General features: G+C 44.0%; 3 protein-coding genes across 4 annotated transcripts; 2 read left to right on the top strand and 1 right to left on the bottom strand.

The window, feature by feature from the left end:
* The first annotated feature begins 6,540 nt into the window (after positions 1–6,540).
* Positions 6,541–8,748, top strand: LOC123085511 (protein IN2-1 homolog B). 2 transcript variants are annotated; one of them, XR_006439801.1, is made up of 10 exons: positions 6,541–6,794; positions 6,933–7,007; positions 7,131–7,191; positions 7,344–7,430; positions 7,539–7,637; positions 7,740–7,848; positions 7,940–8,013; positions 8,093–8,220; positions 8,365–8,445; positions 8,531–8,748. XR_006439801.1 is itself a non-coding variant. In XM_044507157.1 (10 exons), exons 1-10 carry the CDS (start codon positions 6,769–6,771, stop codon positions 8,537–8,539), a joined length of 729 nt encoding a protein of 242 aa, XP_044363092.1. In that variant the 5' UTR covers positions 6,542–6,768; the 3' UTR covers positions 8,540–8,748. The 2 variants fall into 2 exon arrangements, 1 of the variants encoding a protein (XP_044363092.1); XM_044507157.1 differs by having other exon boundaries at positions 6,542–6,794; positions 8,113–8,220.
* A 479-nt stretch (positions 8,749–9,227) lies between these two features.
* Positions 9,228–12,169, top strand: LOC123085509 (protein IN2-1 homolog B). The gene is made up of 10 exons (XM_044507155.1): positions 9,228–9,457; positions 9,572–9,646; positions 9,931–9,991; positions 10,116–10,199; positions 10,302–10,400; positions 10,497–10,605; positions 10,692–10,768; positions 10,856–10,963; positions 11,350–11,430; positions 12,038–12,169. The coding sequence occupies exons 1-10, from the start codon at positions 9,435–9,437 to the stop codon at positions 12,041–12,043; spliced, it is 723 nt and encodes a 240-aa protein (XP_044363090.1). The 5' UTR covers positions 9,228–9,434; the 3' UTR covers positions 12,044–12,169.
* A 339-nt stretch (positions 12,170–12,508) lies between these two features.
* Positions 12,509–15,482, bottom strand: LOC123085510 (uncharacterized). The gene is made up of 6 exons (XM_044507156.1): positions 15,207–15,482; positions 14,105–14,261; positions 13,427–13,508; positions 13,293–13,340; positions 12,986–13,086; positions 12,509–12,899 (listed from the first exon to the last, which is right to left on the bottom strand). The coding sequence occupies exons 1-6, from the start codon at positions 15,367–15,369 to the stop codon at positions 12,767–12,769; spliced, it is 684 nt and encodes a 227-aa protein (XP_044363091.1). The 5' UTR covers positions 15,370–15,482; the 3' UTR covers positions 12,509–12,766.
* Between the last annotated feature and the right edge of the window lie 4,771 nt (positions 15,483–20,253).

The following is a 20,253-nucleotide window of genomic DNA, read 5'->3' as shown; positions in this document are numbered from 1 at the left end:
GAGAATATCTAGGCATGATCATGTATATAGGCATCACGTCCGTGACAAGTAGATTGAAACGATTCTGCATCTACTACTATTACTCCACTCATCGACCGCTATCCAGCATGCATCTAGAGTATCAAGTTAAAAACAGAGTAACGCCTTAAGCAAGATGGCATGATGTAGAGAGATAAATTCATGCAATATGAAATAAACCCCATCTTGTTATCCTCGATGGCAACGATACAATACGTGCCTTGCTACCCCTTCTGTCACTGGGTAAGGACACCGCAAGATCGAACCCAAAGCTAAGCACTTCTCCCATGGCAAGAACTACCAATCTAGTTAGTCAAACCAAACGGATAATTCGAAGAGACTTGCAAAGATAACCAATCATGCATAAAAGAATTCAGAGAAGGTTCAAATATTATTCATTGATAGACTTGATCATAAACCCACAATTCATCGATCTCAACAAACACACCGTAAAAAGAAGATTACATCGAATAGATCTCCACGAGAGAGGGGGGAGAACTTTGTGTTGAGATTCAAAGAGAGAGAAGAAGCCATCTAGCTACTAACTATGGACCCGAAGGTCTGAGGTAAACTACTCACACTTCATCGGAGGGGCTAGGATGGTGTAGAAGCCCTCCGTGATGACGGCCCTCTTCCGGTGGAGCTTCAGAACAGGCCCCAAGATGGGATCTCATGGATACAGAAAGTTGTGGCGGTGGAATTAGGGTTTTGGCTCCTGTTCTGATCGTTTGGGGGTACGTGTGTATATATAGGAGGAAGGAGTACATCGGTGGAGCACCGAGGGGCACACGAGGCAGGGGGCGCACCCTAGGGGGGGTGCCCCCCACCCTCGTGACCACCTCTTTGATCCCTTGCAGTAGGGTCCAAGTCTCCTGGACCACGTTTCGCGAGAAAATCACGTTTCCGAAGATTTTATTCCGTTTGGACTCCGTTTGATATTCTGTTTATCCAAAACACTGAAATAGGCAAAAAAAACAACAATTCTGGGCTGGGCCTCCGATTAATAGGTTAGTCCCAAAAATAATATAAAAGTGGAAAATAAAGCCCAATATAGTCTAAAACAGTAGATAATATAGCATGGAGCAATCAAAAATTATAGATACGTTGGAGACGTATCACATTCCACATCAAAAATTCTCTTTTTATCATTTACCTACTCGAGGACGAGCAATAATTAAGCTTGGGATGCTTGATACGTCTCCAACATATCTAAATTTTTTTATTGTTCCATGATATTATAGTATCAATCTTGGATGTTTTATATGCACTTACAAGCAATTATATATCATTTTCTGGAACTAACCGATTAACTTAGTGCCCAATGCCAGTTGCTGTTTTTTTGCCTATGTTTGGTTTTTCAGAATATCAGTACCAAACGAAGTCGAAATGCCACGAAACTCTTTGGAGATTTTTTCTGGACATAAGAGACCCTGGAAGCTTCAGGAGAGGGCCAGAAGATGGAGCAGTGGCCCACGAGGCACCAGGGCGCGCCCTGGTGCCTCGTGGGGCCCACATGGCTCCATTTTACCTAACTCCGCCTCTATGAGTTCTCTAAAATCGGGAAACCAACAAAGAGCCAACCAAAATACTATTTCAGCCGTCGCGAGTTCCTGTTCTAGCGAGATCCCATATGGAGGCCTTTTCCGACACTCTGTCGGAGGGGGAATCAATCACGGAGGGGCTCTACATCAACCTTACTGCCCTTCCGATGATGTGTGAGTAGTTTACCACAGACCTACGGGTCCATAGTTAGTAGCTAGATGTCTCTCTCTCTCTCTCTCTGATCTTTAATACAATGTTCTCCTCGATGTTCCTAGAGTTCTATTCGATGTAATCACTTTTGCGGTGTGTTCGTTGGGATCCGATGAATTGTGAGTTTATGATCAGATTATCCATGAATATTGTTTGAGTTTTTCTGAAATCTTTATGCATGATTATTATAGCTTCGTATTTCTCTTCGATCTATTGATTTCATTTGGGCAACTAGATTAATTTTTCTTGCAATGGGAGAGGTGCTTTGTGATGGATTCGATCTTGTAGTGCTCAAACCCAGTGACAGAAAGGGGCATGGCACGTATTTGTATCATTGTCATTAAGATAAAAAGATGGGGAGTATTCATGCGTGAGTTTACTTTGTCTACATCATGCCATCTTTCTTAAGGCGTTACTCCGTTCTTTATGAACTTAATACTTTGGATGCATGCTGGATAACGATTGATGTGTGGAGTAATAGTAGTAGATGCAGAATCATTTCGGTCTACTTGTCTCAGACGTGATGCCTATATACATGATCATTGCCTTGGATATCGTCACGATTGTTTGCTTTTCTATCAATTGCCCAACAGTAATTTGTCTAACCACATTATGCTATTTTCAAGAGAGAAGCCTCTAGTGAAAACTATGGCCCCCAGGTCTACTTTTATCATATATTTAAAATCCTAATAATACATTGGTGTAATTTTAATTTATTTATTTTATTTTGTATTTTTGTTCAATCTGTCTATCAATCACTACACAATTTAACCTTTAGACCAAGCCGAGAATGAATCCTTCTCATCTTTGTTCCTTTCTGTCTAGTCTCACAAAGGAACACCAACATGGGGGAATGCGCCTGAGTAATAGTTGGAGCAGGTCATGCAAAAGTTGGGTTTCTCTCGCCATTGCGTGGAGTGGATAATGTCTTGTGTCACGTCGATGAGGCATTCTATCAAATTAAACGGGACCCTCTTGGATTAATTTGCACCGCCGCGTGGTCTTTGGCAAGGCGACCCTCTCTCCCCGTTTTTATTTCTGTTTGTGGCTGATGGTTTATCTCCAATTCTCAATCATAGTGTTTTGGCGAATGAAATTACGCCTATTAAGGTATGCAGAAGAGCTCCTGGTATTTCTCATCTATTGTTTGTTGATGATACAATGTTATTTTTTAAGGCTTCTCGTGTTCAAGCCGAAAGAATTAAACATGCTCTGGGTCTTTATAGCAATGCAATGGGACAAAGTTTAAACTTTAATAAGTGCTCAATACTCTTTGGTAGTTCAGGTCATGTTCTCATGCATGAGGAAGTTAGAGAGGCTTTGAATGTTACTACTTCGGTTTTCGAGGAGAAATATTTGGGTCTTCCAACTCCTGACGGTTGAATGTCTAAAGGAAGATTACAAAATTTGCAAATGAGGTTGACCAAGTAACTAATTTAGTGGGGGGGAGGGGTGGACTTCTTGCTCAGCCTGGCAGAGAGACACTTATCAAATCGGTTGCTCAAGCATTGTCGACATATATCATGGGTGTATTCAAATTGCCATTCTCGGTATGTGATGAATTCACCAGGATGGTGAGAAGCTTCTATTGGGGTTCTGCTGATGGTAAGAGGAAAGTACATTGCCGTGCTTGGGACGATTTAATGCAACCAAAGGATAGGGGTGGGGCTGGTTTTCAAGACTTCCGTCTCTTTAACCAAGCTCTACTTGCTTGACAAGCATGGATACTAATTTCTGATCCCAATAGCCTATGTGCTCGAGTTTTGAAAGCTAGATATTATTCGAAGGGGAAGTTGGAGGATACGTTTTTTACTAGTAATGCATCGTCTACATGGCAAGCAATAAGTTATGGTCTCCAGCTTTTGAAGAAGGATATTGTATGGAGAGTTGGTAACTGCAGGAGCATAAGCGTGTGGCGTCATAACTGGATTCCGAGGCCTTTCTCGTTTTTTTAAGAAAAGAAGAATGACCCCCGACCTCTGCATCTGGGCGATGCATACGGCCACTTTATTAATTATTTTCACAAGACCTTACAAAGTCATACAATAATAAGACTAAAGCCGCCATCTAAGCAACAAACTGTCACTACACCTATCCAGTTGATGAAGGGGCGCAGATAGTCTGGGCTAATACCAAACAGACATCACAGCCAAGCCTAACATCTAAGACCTGAAACCCCAACTTAGTCACTTGCCGGGTCTGGGGCACACACTGGTCTGGCGTGCTCTCAGAGGCCGCCACCGCCAACTGCCACCACTCCATCTTCAGAACTGTACTGATGCATCAACCTTGCTCAGTCTAGCTATCGTCGACGCCACCACGGCGCCCAACGGCACCTCCTTCCTGCACGCAAACAGCTGAGCACGTCGCGGTTGCCACTAATACACCTCAGCGCCATGCTACCAAGTACCACCAGCCGACACAGCTTGAAGTCCTTGGAAAATCTGTCGTGCGTAGCACCTGCCGACCAGGTATGACAAAAGCGTAGCACCTGTCGGTCAGGCATGACTTGACATCTCCACCGAAGCTCCGTGCAAGACGAAGCCGCTCCACCTCCTGCCTCTGACTTCCAGCGCTGCTCCACAAATGATGCTCCCAAAAGAGAAACGACACCGCAGTGCCGCCATCGTCCGATCTGGAACACCAGATTCTAGGGTTTCCCCCGGAGCAGCACGAGTGGGTCGACAGTAGTTACACGACGATGCCTCCATCAAGGTAACGGCGAGAACGCCGCCATCGCCTGCCGTCGGCTCGGTTTTCACCGGCAACCATGTCTCCCCTACTCGCAGCCGAGACTAGATGATGGATCTCGAGATCCGATCACCAAGCCTCTGGCCGGCCATCTCTGGAAGAAGATGACCACCACGTCCACCAGCGTCACCACGCCGGGCATGCGTCGCCACCGGCACCCCCATGGTGCCTAGAGGCCGACAAGCCCCGACGAACACCATGCCTCGCTAGCCGCCATGGCCCAGACCCAAGCACCACCAGATGGATCGGGGTCAAGGGCCCCAAGCCGCAGCCGCCGCGGAGGCGGCACCACGGACGGTGCCCTGCCCTCCACCCCGCCGTAGGACCGAGTCATCGCCGGAGCTCCGCCGCGCCACGCCGCCAAGCCGCCACCGGAAGAACTCACGCCGCCGCCAGGGGAGAGAGAGAGACGCGCCAGGGAGAGGCCCCGCCACCACCGGCACTGCCCGGGCTTTACCCGGCTGTGTCCCTCGGCAGCGGCGAGGGGGGGGAGGGTGAAGGAGGGCCGGCGGCGGAGGGAGCTAGGGTTCCCCCGAGGCCTTTCTCATATAGGCCCATCATGGTGTAGGGTAGATGTCGAATATGTTTTGTGTCTGAACTGCTCAATGATAACGGGGCATGGATCATGGACTACTTCAGAAATATTTTTTGCCTGCAAATGTTTCTAAAATCCTCAAAATTTGAGCCTCTCCAAGGTTAGAGGAGGACACGATCGCTTGGGGTCCAGGTAACTACAGAATTTTCTCGGTCAAGAGTGCTTACAATTTGGCTTTCGATGAGGCACACACAGAGGCGTCCACTGACTCTAGTTCTAGACCTGATGGGAGTAGGAGTTGTTGGAAGTTGATCTGGTCATGTGATGTACCTCCGACAGTACAGAATTTTGCGTGGAGAGTGGCCACTAACTCGCGCCCTACTTGGCAAAAGAGGTTTACCAGGGGATTGGAGATTGATGATTTATGCTCGAGATGCTCCGCTGTACCGGAGGACAATTTTCATTCCTTATGCCGCTGCCCTCTATCACGTGAGTTATGGAATACCATGTCTAATGTTTGGACTATGCCGAACCTAGCCTCTATCAAGAACAATGGAAGTGAATGGCTACTCTATGTTTTAGAACCCCTTTCTGACATTGGGCAAAGTATGGTGCTGATGACACTTTGGCGAGCGTGGCATATCCGTAATGAGGTCATTCATCACAAGCCGCCACCGCCTATGGAAGCCTCCAATCGTTTTCTTGTTAGTTATCTAGATTCGTTGATCGACCTTAAGTTGGACCTATCACCCGATTCCAATAAAGGGAAGCAAATTGTCACATATGATAAACTTCTGGTTCGACCACATGTGATTACGTCTCCGACACCTGCTAAGTGGATTTTGCCTCAAACTGGTTGGGTCATATTAAATACTGATGGATCATATGATGAGGAGTTGAGGACGGCTTAGCTGGAGCAGGTATAGTGCTCAGAGATGTATTATCTTTTCTTCCCACATACAACTATTTTGTTGTAGAGATGCACTCGAAGCGGAATTGTGTGCTTGCATGGAGAGCCTTTCGTTTGCCATTCAGAGAAGTGATTTTCCAATTATCATTGAGATGGATTCAATTGTTGCAGTCAAGCTTATCCAGGCGAAGGAAACAGATAGATCGATCTTTACTTCATTTATCAAGGAGATTAGGTATTTTATGAATCTTCGTGAATGTTGTATTACTATGTAGCTCGCTCACAAAATAGAGTTAGTGATAGTCTAGCTAATTTTGCTCATACTGAACGGAGAACCATGACTTGGGTAGGTTCTGGCCCTGATGAGTCTGTCGTGCTAGCTGCTCATAATTGTAAGGACTTGGTGAGTTGAGTAATACAATTATTTCACCCGCAAAAAAATATATGTACATTTGTTTTTTCCGGGTAAAAAAAGGTTGAGGTTGAGTAATCCGTGTAGACACTACCACACGGGAGTGGGTGACCAATCCCTTTTGCAGCTTCATCAGTTACCAGCAGCTTGCATCGGTTCCCTGGGACCTCACCTCAGTGTACGGCACGGCGTGCAGATGCCATCCACGTGAAACACGTTGCCCGGGTCTACATTTCTGCTGATGCCTGCTCTGCCGTGAATAATTGCACTCGCCCGCCTCCCCTTGCCTTGCTGCCCGTCACCATTGCCGACGCCTGCCTCCTCCTCGATCTCCCATTCTCACCTTCCCGTCCCCCAGCACCGCCGGGACATTCCTCCCGAACCGTCGCCATGGCAACCGCCGTTCCACCGATCATGTGAGTGAGCGAAGCAGCAAGGCACAGTATCTTTGTTTGTGCAGTGATGTAGCCTGGCGCTCTGGCCGTTCCGGATCTCGACTAAATTACTCGATTTCCTAACGTCGTGTGCCTTTCTGTAATTTAACATATGCGCAGCTCCCCGAAGGAAGATCTCCCCCCTCCACTGACCTCCGCCTCCGAGCCCCCTCCGCTCTTCGACGGCACCACCAGGTAAAATCTAACCACACAGCAAGAAACCAAATTGCACTGCAGGTGTATCTTGTATTCTTGATTACAACTTTCCAGTTCTGCACAGATCAAGGGGTGATTTGGTATTTTATTTGCTTGGTGTAGGCTGTATCTTGCATATCACTGTCCGTACGCGCAGCGCGCTTGGATTGCCAGGAACTGCAAGGTAGTGCTAGTGGGAGTGTTCTTTGATTCACAGACGCAGCCCATACTTTCAGCTCAGCGGTCTTGTATCTTGTTAGCTCGTGCTAGTTCTTTTTGTATGCCTTCAGTGGTCCTATGCTAAGTTGAATCTTCTTTCTGTATTATTTTGTCCAGGGTTTACAGGACAAGATCAAGGTAGTCGCCATAGATCTGGCGGACAGGCCAGCTTGGTACAAGGAGAAAGTTTACCCGGAGAACAAGGTAGTATGATTGATCTCTTTTACTTCTCACCTGTATGTACAAGAAGAATCTTTTACTGCAGTTTATCATTTCTGTTCATTCATGCACGCTTCCTTTATAATCTGGCAGGTGCCTGCCCTGGAGCATAACAACCAGGTGAAAGGAGAGAGCTTGGATTTGGTCAAGTACATTGACAGCAATTTTGATGGCCCAGCATTGCTGCCTGATGTAAGGCAGATATATCCAATCAGTCTTCATATGTGCAATGTTTGTTAAACGGTGCAAAATTTTGTCGGTGGTATTAAAGTTTGCGTTCATATAAATTGGTAGGATTCTGCAAAGAAGCAGTTTGCTGAGGAACTGCTTGCGTTCAGCGATGGGTTTAATAGTGCATTTTTCTCATGCTTACGCTCCAAGGGAGATGTGTCAAATGAAGCCGGTAAAAGGAGCACACCAATATTTGTTTGAGATTTTTTTTTTTTGCATTTTATACTCATAATTTAATTTACTCATGTCATGTCTTCCATTAGCTGCTGCTGTGGATAAAATAGAAGCTGCCTTGAAGTTCAGCGATGGCCCATTCTTCCTTGACCAATTCAGTTTGGTATGTCACTCCACCTGGGAATCCTTTCCTTTTCCCTTAGCCGTGCCCAAATTTGGTAGAATTATGAAAAGAACTGTAGTTTGTTGTGATTTTTTTTAGGTGGACATTGCGTATGTACCATTCATCGAAAGGTTTCAGATATTCTATTCTGGTATCAAGAAGGATGATCTTGCCAAGGGAAGGCCCAACCTGCACAAATTCATTGAGGTAAGTAATTCAGGTTGATGCTAGATGAGATTATTCACATTGTTTGGAAGAGTTGTTCTGACAAGACTGTATAGTGTAACATACCCCTAGTACACTCTGATGCAACTCAATCTCATGTCAGTTCTCCAATTCGGCATGTTACAGGAAGTGAACAAGGTCGACGCATATACACAGACCAAATTGGACCCACAGTTTCTACTTGATCAAATGAAGGAGAAGTTTGGGGTACGATGTTTCCTTATATCTCGGCATCGGTTCGTGTTATCTTCCAATCCCGATAAAAACTTACACGCTAATTTTAACTTTTCAGATTGCTTGAAGATGTGACCAAGGATAACCAAATATGCATGCCAGGGAATCGCTGCAGAATAGCAGATTTAGACTCGGGGGTGTTGCAATATATTTTGAATAAAAGATGCATGCCATGCATATAGGCCATGCTTTTATATAGAGAATAAACAGACAAACTGGGTCTTATTGTAAACTTTTATTGTCTCGTAAAGGATGATCATTCTGAGTTGTGCTGAATGCTCGTGAACTTTTCTTAATGAACCGGTGCTCCTTTCTTACTCCTATCAATTTTAGTTGTCCACACCACACGTGTGCTGATCATACATATTAAGGGGTTGCTAGCAGTATCGACTACATACAGATTCATCATTCATGCGTTCGCTCGGGCGTGGTGGGAATGCGTACTTAATCAGTTCATATCTGATAATGGTGATGCCACGAACCTGTCCTAATCGCTCTATGTCGGTACCTCGTAGTTTCTTCCCAGTACGAGGCTCCTAATTGAAATGTGAAATGCTTGGCGTGTACGTTCAACGAGCTCCAGGGAGATAACGAAGAGCTGCGGACCAAAGTCACTGTCCAAACGAGTTAAAGTCAGTGTCCTCGGCATGTTTTCAACCATCCGATAGTACGATGCCGACTAATTGTCTCCGGCGAATGTGCAGCCTATATCGTGGCACCAACCGCCGTGACATGGCTTCAGCCATTACCGCTCGCTTCTTCTTCTTCTTCTTCTTCTTCCACGCTAGCTCGGCCGTCACAGCTGACGTCTGTGCTCCCTCAAAGTTTTCTTCGTACTTCTCCATCAGCCCTACTTCCGTTTACCAGTCCGCACAGTGGAAGTGCTTTATATACGCTTACAAAAATGTATACTAGTACATTTTGTGCGTCTCGAGCTCCTTGATCACTAGCTGCAGGTCGCAATGGCAGCGTCTCCAGCAAGCAAGTACTGCAAAGTTCCTTCCCTGCTTAAAATTACTCTGCTGCCGCGCGTGATCACTAGATGGATTTTCTACTCCATGATCGCTTGCTCGCTGATCGCTCTATGAAAAATCTGTAGGTTTGCAGGGGAAGCTCTCCCGCCTACCTTGACACCCGCTTGCCAGCAGCCACCTCTCTACGATGGCGCAACCAGGTCGTCTGCTTACTACTCCCTCCGTTCAGAATTACTTGTCGCAGAAATAGATGTATCTAGACGTATTTTAGTTTTAGATACATCCATTTCCGAGACAAGTAATTCCGAACGGAGGGAGTACGTACTACTTTGCTTTCTTCTCCGAAACTTCCTTTCCTCAAACATGTAGCACCCTAAGCTCACTCAACATCTCTGCATGTTCCTCTTTGCGGGCACCGATATCTACATGTTCATGTTCGTTTTGACATATCTCTGTGCTCATGTGTGAGAAGCTGGGATTACAGGTTGTACATGGCGTACGTTTGCCCATATGCGCAGCGAGCATGGATCGCGAGGAACTGCAAGGTACCAACCGATCGAGCTCATCTTCCGATGATCGATGCTCTGTTTCTCTCCAGATGAGTTGTCTTCTTTGGTTAGGTTCACTCCATGTTGTGATTTTTGTAATTCGATTTGTTTACGGTACCAGGGTTTGCAGCACAAGATCTTGCTTGTCCCCATCGATTTGGCGGATAGGCCAGCGTGGCTCAGAAAGATTTACCCCAAGAATCAGGTATGGCTAGACTAAAATACATGGCGTCTCCTATTTAGATTGTCAAAGTACTCCTAACATTCTTTTATCGAGTGTTAAGATGTTCCTTTTCCCCCCGACAAGGTACCCTGCCTAGAGCACAACAACAAAATGACAGGAGAGAGTTTGGATTTGATCAAGTATATAGACAGCAATTTCGAAGGCCCCAAATTGAGTCCTGATGTGAGTTCATTTTGTCTTTAAAGGCTGCAATAGCATGCACTACCCATTGGTCATTGGCAACCTCATGATTCTTATAAAAATATTGATGAACCTTAGGATCCTGAAAAGCAAGGGCTTGCAGAAGAACTGCTGGCTTATTCAGACACCTTCAATCAAGCGATGATGTCGGCATTGACCGCCAAGGGGGCAGTGACTGCTGATGCTGGCAAGAGCTAAGAACACTCGTCGAAATTCAACTGTAAATATATATTCATGCTGATTACTAACATGTGATTCGTTGCTGGTCAATAGAAGCTGCTCTGGACAAAATAGAAACCTCCCTTTCAAAATTTGATGATGGGCCTTTCTTTCTCGGCCAGTTCAGTCTGGTAATTTTGCACAGACCATCCTCGGTCCCTTATATCAGCTAGAATTTGGCAATTTAAAGAACTAACGTCGTTTGGAACTGGAAACAGGTGGACATCGCATATGCACCATTTGTTGATGGATTCCAAGTATTCTTTGCCAACATAAAGAACTACGATACCACGGCAGGAAGGCCTAACATGCAGAGATTCATCAAGGTAGCAAGAACACGACATCTTTCAGGAGTGTACCGTTTTGACGCACATAGGGATGTAGTCTTACATGTTTTTAAATTTTCATGATGAAATACGTTAAGATGTGAGCTTCAAAAAAATCATGGATTTGATAGTGAATAATGCATGTGCTAAAAATCAACAATTTTCATTCTTTTTTGGTAGCTCAAATCTTTGACACATTTGATGAATATGTACAAACATGTAGAGTACATCTCCGCGTACATGTGTATTTTTCCTGAAACTTTTTAAACTTCAAAAATTGTTTTTTGAATTAAGAGCTCCATGGAGCCCCAGCTCCATATGTAATTTTCGCATCTTTGAGTGTCTATGTATAGGAACTTACTCATGAGAACTGGAAACATGTGTAGGAAATGAATGGAATTGCGGCGTATGCGCAGACCAAGCACGACCCTCAAGAACTGCTTGCTCTCACAAAGAAGAAGCTCGGGGTAAGGCGTTCTAGCAACGATTAACTATGTGTCAATGCTATAAAGATGATGATCTCACGCCTGAAATACCAGCTCAGTCCAGACATACAAGCTAAGGATTTTGATTGGTTAAGAATGATAGAAATGCTTTTACTAGTATGTAGTTTTAGCATGGCACACCAAATAGAGATCATTCGACTCTTATTTGAAAGTACTTACTACACCCTCCGTTCATTAATATAAGATGTTTTGGCAGTTTAAATTAAACTGCCAAAACATCTTACATTTAAGAAGAGAGTTGTACTAATTATGATTTTGTAGTATCACATAAAATGTTTATGGAAGTCTTGCCTTAACCAAGTAAAGTACACTATGCTAGTGGTGTGAGAGGAGGTTTAACCTGCTCATCCACCAGTGTTTTTTTAGTCATATCATAGGACTACTTTTTTTTACATGTTCTTTTTATGATTATAAAGGGATTTCGCCCCGATCTCGTTAAGGAAGTAGTTGTAGTAGTACTCCCTCCGTCCAAGTAATCCGGGATGGAGGTAATATTACTTGCAGGACTAAACAAGTCATGGTGACATCTGCTGTTTTACTGATGGAGTGCTGATGTTTTTACGTGCAGATATAAGGGTTTTCTCTTGGATTTGGATCGGCTGATGACTGATGAAGCATCGCCAATGCATGCTGCGAGCGCAATAAATTGCTATGTACTATAACGCAAATAAGTTGCATCGAATAAACAACAAATTGCCTTTGCCTGGGTGCCAAGTTGTTGCCAGTCACAGACGCTCCTACTATTACCAGTCGTTTCCGTTTCATAACGTTCGTTGTACTAATACTGAGAGCCAATGAAGAACATATTTCTTTGCATTCATTCTCCACATATCTTCTCAGCACAGCATACGCACGTTAATGCCCAGGATATCAGCATCTAGAACCAAATGGATGATGCAACAACCTCAAAATTTTCCCAGCCCAACAATGCGTGTATTTTTAAGCAATACGCAGTTCAAACGCACCAGAAATCCAGCTGCAATGGCTGCAACTTTTGGTTTTCTACAGCAACTTAAGCAACATAATGATACAACCATGGTGCCAGCAAGAAAGTGGTGTGTATTAACATTTATTAGATTAACTCGTTTAGCTACTTCTGTCGTCGCAGGAAAACCTGCAACCTAAGCACGAGCACAAGGTCCAGGTTGACAACGAAAATGGTACAATAAAGTGGCAGAGAAAACCCATAATAAATCAGGTTGAATGGAGCGTACACATCTCTATCACATGCGCCGATGGGCTTCAGATCCTAGGTTGATTGGAAGGAGGTGACACACACATGATAAGACCTGATAGATTACTGAATAACCCGCATGGTAACAGGATTGTTCAGACAGAAACCCTTGTTTTTAGCAATGAAGGCATTGGTTGCATCAGTCCTCGAGCCGAACTTTACCAGCACCATTCTTACAGGCTCGGGGACCCCAGCTCTGCACAAGCCATTGGTGGAATCAGACAAGGATGAATGGACTTAATCACATCCTGGCTAACAAGGACCGCCGCCCAAAAGTATTACCTGATAGAGTTTTCAAATGGAGGAGCTTCATAGTTAGTGCCGCACAAGAAACGTTCTATGTCATCAACTTGAGCGTTTCGAGGGACTCCTTGCAACAGTACCTGAATAGACCCAAACAGCAAAAACAAAGTAAATCAACTAGAAAACATCAATAGCTGCATTATGGATCTCAATAACATTAGCATCAATTAAACTGGAAATTGAAAGAAAAAAAAAGAGGGCTTCTTCTCCTTATTGCATTTATTGGGATTTGCATGGTCAATAGTTGTAACACATACCAAACTTTAAAAGCAAATCTATCACTTACAGCTTTTCCATTCAAAGATATCTTGTGTTCCCACTCATCAGGACTCACCTGTTATATCCAAATAAAATACATATCAGTGTACTGGAAATTACTAATACCAAATGAGATAACTGATAAAAAGAGTGTCGCCTTACCCTCTCAAGCCTGTACATGCGACCCTGAATTGTTTGCCTGACTGCTTTCTCAAATGATTCCACCGAAGGAAACTTCAATAATCTGATCAAAATCACATTGATAATCACATTAATAAATCAGTAAGAGAACACTATATTTAGCTGCAAACCCATAACAATTTTAAAATGACAGAGCAATTAAACATGACATGCCATGCATTTAATAAAGATGGATATTTATATACGAGGAAATGAGTTATGTGTGTTAAGACTGGCTTGGTTAGTGTCACGAAGGGACATTAATAAGAAGAAACTATGTTTCCTGCATTTCGAGCAACACAGAAAAGTGAAATGTGAATGCCATGCTAGCACACAGAACATAAATAAACAATTACTTTAGCATACTGCATGAAAAGATCATGAAAGGACTTGGAAACAAGTTAGTCTATTAAGTATAGACAAGGCTTCTAAATACTTATGATAATATTCATGCCTTAACCACAAAACAAGGATCACATGTCAACTGCTATCCTAAAAGGCTATTTCTTTTGAAAGGAGCTGCTAAACCCAATTGTAGACTCCTGAGCATTACTGACTTCAGTAATACACATTAGAAGAAACCACTCATGCATATGCAGCCAAAAGCTCAAGTAAAAACAAGATACATAGATGAATTAGGGAGCAGAAAATAAACCGTACGCGCCCATGGGATAAAACCCCTTGTTGTAATCAATCTTCACATCATCCAGTGACAGTTCACATTGGTCAAGGTAATGGATAATGTCAGTCTTCAGCATGTTCTTGCCAAGACGGCCGACACCAGAAATATTAGTGTAGAACCTTCCATAGGTATGGCCTGTTGCAGTAGAAGTGTTACTGAAATGTACACCATGATGGTATTCAAATATAAGAATCACAAAGTTTGCAAAGATATTACACCATGGAAAAAAAATTACTCTAAAGATTCCACATAGTGCAAAACAGCATAACTACTGCCAAAAAGACAGTACAAATCACATAGTGTACAACTAGCTCCGGGTATCAATAGGATAGTGGAGTAGCCCCCAAACGAAGAACACTCAATCTAACAGCAGATAAACAGTAAATCATCCTCAAGATCTCATGGGAAGGACCACTCAGTTATAATAATGTACATGAGAAAGGCAAATGACCTTTTCAGTTGATATTTACATCAGTTCAAGAATGTGAAAACAATCTTCTCTTCAGCAGAAACAAAAAGATCCAAAAAATAATGTCTCGAAAGTCACATACAGGAATCATAAAAGGCATAAAGCTACAAATAAGAACCTTGAATTGACTCGGTATCATGATCATAACTTAAGGAGATAAAATGGTCATCCTTGCAGACTTGTCTGTATGCACTGTAATCCAACCCAATACCTCCTTTCCAATCACAATCAAAGGGAGGACTGGGCCTAATCCCTCTCAATCGAAAACAACTACTGATTTTCACACGGCACGAATAACCAACTAATGTTCTCAGTAAGATTACAGCACTATCTCGTATTTTAGGATTTCTGATTCGCATTCCAAACGTTTGACACCCTAAATTCAGATGCTCGCAACAGATTACAAAAATATGAACTCCGTCAGAACAGAGTTCCACCATACCTCAATGAACTACATGGTCCGTCATCCTACATTCCGCCACTCCTTCTAAAGCGGAACAGAATATTAAACCCTAAACGGCTAGACCTCGCCGGAGAAGAATAAACAGACTAGCATACGAGAGAATACCCACAAGTTCACGAGAATCACAGCACAGGGATGCGGGAGCTACCTTCGCCGGACGATGAGTCGTCCTGTGATCCCGCTACGGCGCCGGATGCGTCGGTTGAGAAGAGACGAGAGGATGCAGAGGGAAATGCCACTGAGATCGAGCACGAGCGCGCCCCAGAGGCGGTGAGGGCGCCGCGGAGGGCGGCGGCCGCAAGCCTCGACATCTCTCCGGTTACGCGGCGGCGGAGGAGTGGCGGCGTTGGGCGCTGGGTTTCGGGAGAACGATGCGAATGGACCCGAGATGGGTTTCACTGACACGCTGTAGCAACGTATCACGGGCTTACCCTCCATTCGGCCCCAGCTATCTAAATGGGCTTTTGTGCTTGGTCATAGTTAGTGGGCTTTGCAACTAAGCACACAAAAAAAGCATCAATCTCGAATACCGAGGCTCATTTCCCTTGACTAGTAAGCATGCACGTGCAACGCACGTCTCAAACGTAAACCAGGTGAGATTCAGATAATATAAAAAAAATTGTTTTTAAAAATATAAATCAAATGGATACACAATGTTTGATGTCGCTCAAATTATATTTTCAAAAGTGAGACACAATAGTGGTTATGTTGCTTCATAGAGTAATCGCAGGAAAATATTCTCATTTAAATAAAATCAGCAATTATTTATTAATGCAGTAATATAGGCTTGTAGTGTAGTCTTCTTTTTTTGCGGGGTTGTAGTGTAGTCTTCTCTTTGAGTGTAGCCAGGAAAAACCGTATAAACTGACTTACGATGCAATTATATTGTTCAACATGCTTAATTCTAGAATCTTATTTTATTCTACTAATCTGCGTAGCAAAATATATACTTGTACTAATTTGGATAAAATTATATATATTTTTTGGTTGTGTGGATTGCCAAAATTATATAGCTACCTACTCTGGATAATAGGAAATAGAAGATGATATGTGACTACAACGACTTCTATATAAAATAAAGATGATTTACAAGAACTAATTGAAATGTAAAAGGGCTAAAAAAAATTCAATAATTATCATGACAGAAAGTATTTATATGGTTTTGTATATGTTTATGCGTTGGCAACCATACTAATTACAATGATGTAAGACGCTCTGTGCGTACAGAAACTAAAATGAGTTAGGAAGAAAAATAAAAATTGAAGGAACAGTATTCCAGAGTATTTGTCAAGCTTAACCTTATCAAGCTTTCAGGTCAGCTTCTAAATTACAAAAAACATGATGAATCCTCAAATAAGAAAGAGCCAACAATTTGAAACATGCTACAAACTGGTGAAGATAGAAAGCATGCATCCTCTTTTTCCATGTCGTAAGGAGTAGCTTCAGCAACATTTATAACAGTGTAATACCTGATCCGGAAAAAGTTATTCATTATTATTATTGGAGGAAAGAGGCGCGCAGACAAAGAAAAAGAGGCGGTGCAAATAAGGCCTTAAACAGTATGTCTTCAAGTTTGATGAGTGCAGATATGTTGGATCATTTGAAACTGCACAAGTATATAAGAATAAATATATGTGGCAAAATAGCGGTATATGGTTTCTCTGTCATGAAACAAAACAAATCCGACTGATGTGCATGATGGTGGCAGGAGGTTCGCGATTAGCTTCCTAATAGGATGGATGCGTCCGAGATAAGTTTTTTAGTATGATGGATTTGTTTGAGATTAGTTTCCTAATAGGATGGATGCACTCTGATTTAGTTTCCTAGAATATGATGCACCCGTGATTATTAGTTTCCTAATTTCCCAGGCGTAGAGTTTCATATTTTCCTCCACGGTGGAGTACGGTCAGTCAATGTAAATTGCTAAGTGTACACAGAAAATGGTTTAGATTAAGGCTAACCGTTAGATTGAGTTTAGTGAGCCTAATCGTGCGGTGGTATTAGATCTGTGTACGCTTTGTGGGGTGTGCTTAAAGAAGTTCTTGTTTGATTGTTTAATAGTAGTATAGATTCTTCTACCACCTTTCTCTCCCGAATAGGAAACAGATTCCTATACGCGTGTTGGACTAGGAGGTTAGTCAAGTTAATTACGCTAGTTGATGGTTGTGTCGGACACTGACTCGGACTCGTGTACGTGTGTGCGCGTGAGTCGGTTCTTCTGAGCCTACATTAATCTACTATTAAAGAAGAATCAAACATCGTGATGGTTCGACCTCAAATCATCCCACAATCGCCTTATTTCCTTCACCCGTCCTCCTCGGAATCCTGCTCTACCCACGCACAATAAAGGAAAAAAAGCCACGATATAATAAAAAAAGCAGCCACGATCAGGAACCCACGTCCCACGCCCAAGGCCCAACCCCCTCGCTCCTCCCAATCCCATATCTCTCCAGAGAAAAATTGTCACCGCCGTCCCTCGTCTTACTAGCCAACAGCCACGCCCAAACCTTCCCTCATAGCTCGATCTCGGTCCTCCTCCACCACGCGACCGCCTCCTCCCACGACTGTGGCCCGACTTCTCCTCCTCCTCCCTCACAAACCACGTCCCCACCGCGCCAGCTAGGCGCCGACGCCGGTAACTCCGGCGCCCACCCTCCTAGCACTCGAGCACCACCCACGCATAGACGTTACCGTCAGCCGCGTCACCGAGGTCGAGTCCATCGAATCAACCCTTGCCCTCGCCTGCGTCAGTGGCTCCGCCCGTCTCGATGCGATTGGTTACTCGATCTCGATCATCGGACTCATCTCTCGCGAGTACGGCCTCGGTGCAGACGCTGCAGAGGACAACAATAGTGCTGGCTAATCGCTATTCGCTAGCTCGTCCGAGTTATTGGTCGACGTCTGTTGGGGAACGTAGTAATTTCAAAAAAAATCCTACGCACACGCAAGATCATGGTGATGCATAGCAACGAGAGGGGAGAGTGTCATCTATGTACCCTTGTAGACCAACAGCGGAAGCGTTAGCACAACGCGGTTGATGTAGTCGTACGTCTTCACGGCCCGGCCGATCAAGCACCGAAACTACGACACCTCCGAGTTCTAGCACACGTTCAGCTCGATGACGATCCCCGGACTCCGATCCAGCAAAGTGTCGGGGAAGAGTTCCGTCAGCACGACGGCGTGGTGACGATCTTGATGTACTATCGTCGTAGGGCTTCGCCTAAGCACCGCTACAATATTATCGAGGACTATGGTGGAAGGGGGCACCGCACACGGCTAAGAATATAATCACGCGGATCAACTTGTGTGTCTAGGGGTGCCCTCTGCCTCCGTATATAAAGAATCAAAGGGGGGTGCGGCCGACCAGGAGAGGGCGCGCCAGGAGGAGTCCTACTCCCTCCGGGAATAGGATTCCCCCCCTTTCCTAGTTGGAATAGGATTCGGGAGGGGGAAAGAGGAGAGAGAGAAGGAAGGGGGGCGTCGGCCCCCTCTCCTTGTCCTATTCGGACTAGGAGGGAGGGGCGCGCGGCCCAGCCCTGGCCACCTCTCCTCTCTTCCACTAAAGCCCACTAAGGCCCATATACCTCCCGGGGGTTCCGGTAACCTCCCGGTACTCCGGTAAAATCCCGATTTCACCCGGAACACTTCTGATATTCAAATATAGGCTTCCAATATATCAATCTTTATGTCTCGACCATTTCGAGACTCCTCGTCATGTCCGTGATCACATCCGGGACTCCGAACAAACTTCGGTACATCAAAATGCATAAACTCATAATATAACTGTCATCGAAACCTTAAGCATGCGGACCCTAAGGGTTCGAGAACAATGTAGACATGACCGAGACACGTCTCCGGTCAACAACCAATAGCGGAACCTGGATGCTCATATTGGCTCCCACATATTCTACGAAGATCTTTATCGGCCAGACCGCATAACAACATACGTTGTTCCCTTTGTCATCGGTATGTTACTTACCCGAGATTCGATCGTCGGTATCTCAATACCTAGTTCAATCTCGTTACCGGCAAGTCTCTTTACTCGTTTTATAATACATCATCTCACAACTAACTCATTAGTTGCAATGCTTGCAAGGCTTATGTGATGTGCATTACCGAGAGGGCCCAGAGATACCTCTCCGACAATCGGAGTGACAAATCCTAATCTCGAAATACGCCAACCCAACATGTACCTTTGGAGACACCTGTAGAGCACCTTTATAATCACCCAGTTACGTTGTGACGTTTGGTAGCACACAAAGTGTTCCTCCGGCAAACGGGAGTTGCATAATCTCATAGTCATAGGAACATGTATAAGTCATGAAGAAAGCAATAGCAACATACTAAACGATCGGGTGCTAAGCTAATGGAATGGGTCATGTCAATCAGATCATTCACCTAATAATGTGATCCCGTTAATCAAATAACAACTCTTTGTCCATGGTTAGGAAACATAACCATCTTTAATTAACGAGCTAGTCAAGTAGAGGCATACTAGTGACACTCTGTTTGTCTATGTATTCACACATGTATTATGTTTCCGGTTAATACAATTCTAGCATGAATAATAAACATTTATCATGATATAAGGAAATAAGTAATAACTTTATTATTGCCTCTAGGGCATATTTCCTTCAGTCTCCCACTTGCACTAGAGTCAATAATCTAGATTACACAGTAATGATTCTAACACCCATGGAGCCTTGGTGCTGATCATGTTTTGCCCGTGGAAAAGGCTTAGTCAATGGGTCTGCTACATTCAGATCCGTATGTATTTTCCAAATCTCTATGTCTCCCACTTGGACTAGATCCCGGATGGAATTTAAGCGTCTCTTGATATGCTTGGTTCTCTTGTGAAATCTAGATTCCTTTGCCAAGGCAATTGCACCAGTATTGTCACAAAAGATTTTCATTGGACCCGATGCACTAGGTATGACACCTAGATCGGATATGAACTCCTTCATCCAGACTCCTTCATTTGCTGCTTCTGAAGCAGCTATGTATTCCGCTTCACATGTAGATCCCTTTATCAAAACTTTGTCAAGGTATGTGGTTTGTGAAAGTCCAATTAAGCGTCTTGATCTATCTCTATAGATCTTAATGCCTAATATGTAAGCAGCTTCACCGAGGTCTTTCATTGAAAAACTCTTATTCAAGTATCCCTTTATGCTATCCAAAAATTCTATATCATTTCC

Source organism: Triticum aestivum, chromosome 4A, assembly GCF_018294505.1.
Source record: "Triticum aestivum cultivar Chinese Spring chromosome 4A, IWGSC CS RefSeq v2.1, whole genome shotgun sequence".
NCBI lineage: Eukaryota > Viridiplantae > Streptophyta > Magnoliopsida > Poales > Poaceae > Triticum > Triticum aestivum.
The sequence above is the reverse complement of the archived record's forward strand: the minus strand, read 5'-3'. Positions and strand labels throughout refer to the sequence as shown.

Excerpts from the sequence above, each read along its gene's own strand:
- LOC123085511 (XM_044507157.1), top strand. The coding sequence starts at position 6,769 with ATGGCAACCGCCGTTCCACCGATCAT. Across the intron at positions 6,795-6,932 it reads ACCGCCGTTCCACCGATCAT|CTCCCCGAAGGAAGATCTCC; the intron begins GTGAGTGAGCGA and ends ACATATGCGCAG. Across the intron at positions 7,638-7,739 it reads GCCCAGCATTGCTGCCTGAT|GATTCTGCAAAGAAGCAGTT; the intron begins GTAAGGCAGATA and ends ATAAATTGGTAG.
- LOC123085509 (XM_044507155.1), top strand. The coding sequence starts at position 9,435 with ATGGCAGCGTCTCCAGCAAGCAA. Across the intron at positions 9,458-9,571 it reads GCAGCGTCTCCAGCAAGCAA|GTTTGCAGGGGAAGCTCTCC; the intron begins GTACTGCAAAGT and ends AAAAATCTGTAG. Across the intron at positions 10,606-10,691 it reads GGCAGTGACTGCTGATGCTG|AAGCTGCTCTGGACAAAATA; the intron begins GCAAGAGCTAAG and ends GCTGGTCAATAG.
- LOC123085510 (XM_044507156.1), bottom strand. The coding sequence starts at position 15,369 with ATGTCGAGGCTTGCGGCCGCCGCCCTCCGCGGCGCCCTCACCGCCTCT. Across the intron at positions 13,087-13,292 it reads TATCTTTGAATGGAAAAGCT|GTACTGTTGCAAGGAGTCCC; the intron begins GTAAGTGATAGA and ends GGGTCTATTCAG. Across the intron at positions 12,900-12,985 it reads CCATTTGAAAACTCTATCAG|AGCTGGGGTCCCCGAGCCTG; the intron begins GTAATACTTTTG and ends TGGCTTGTGCAG.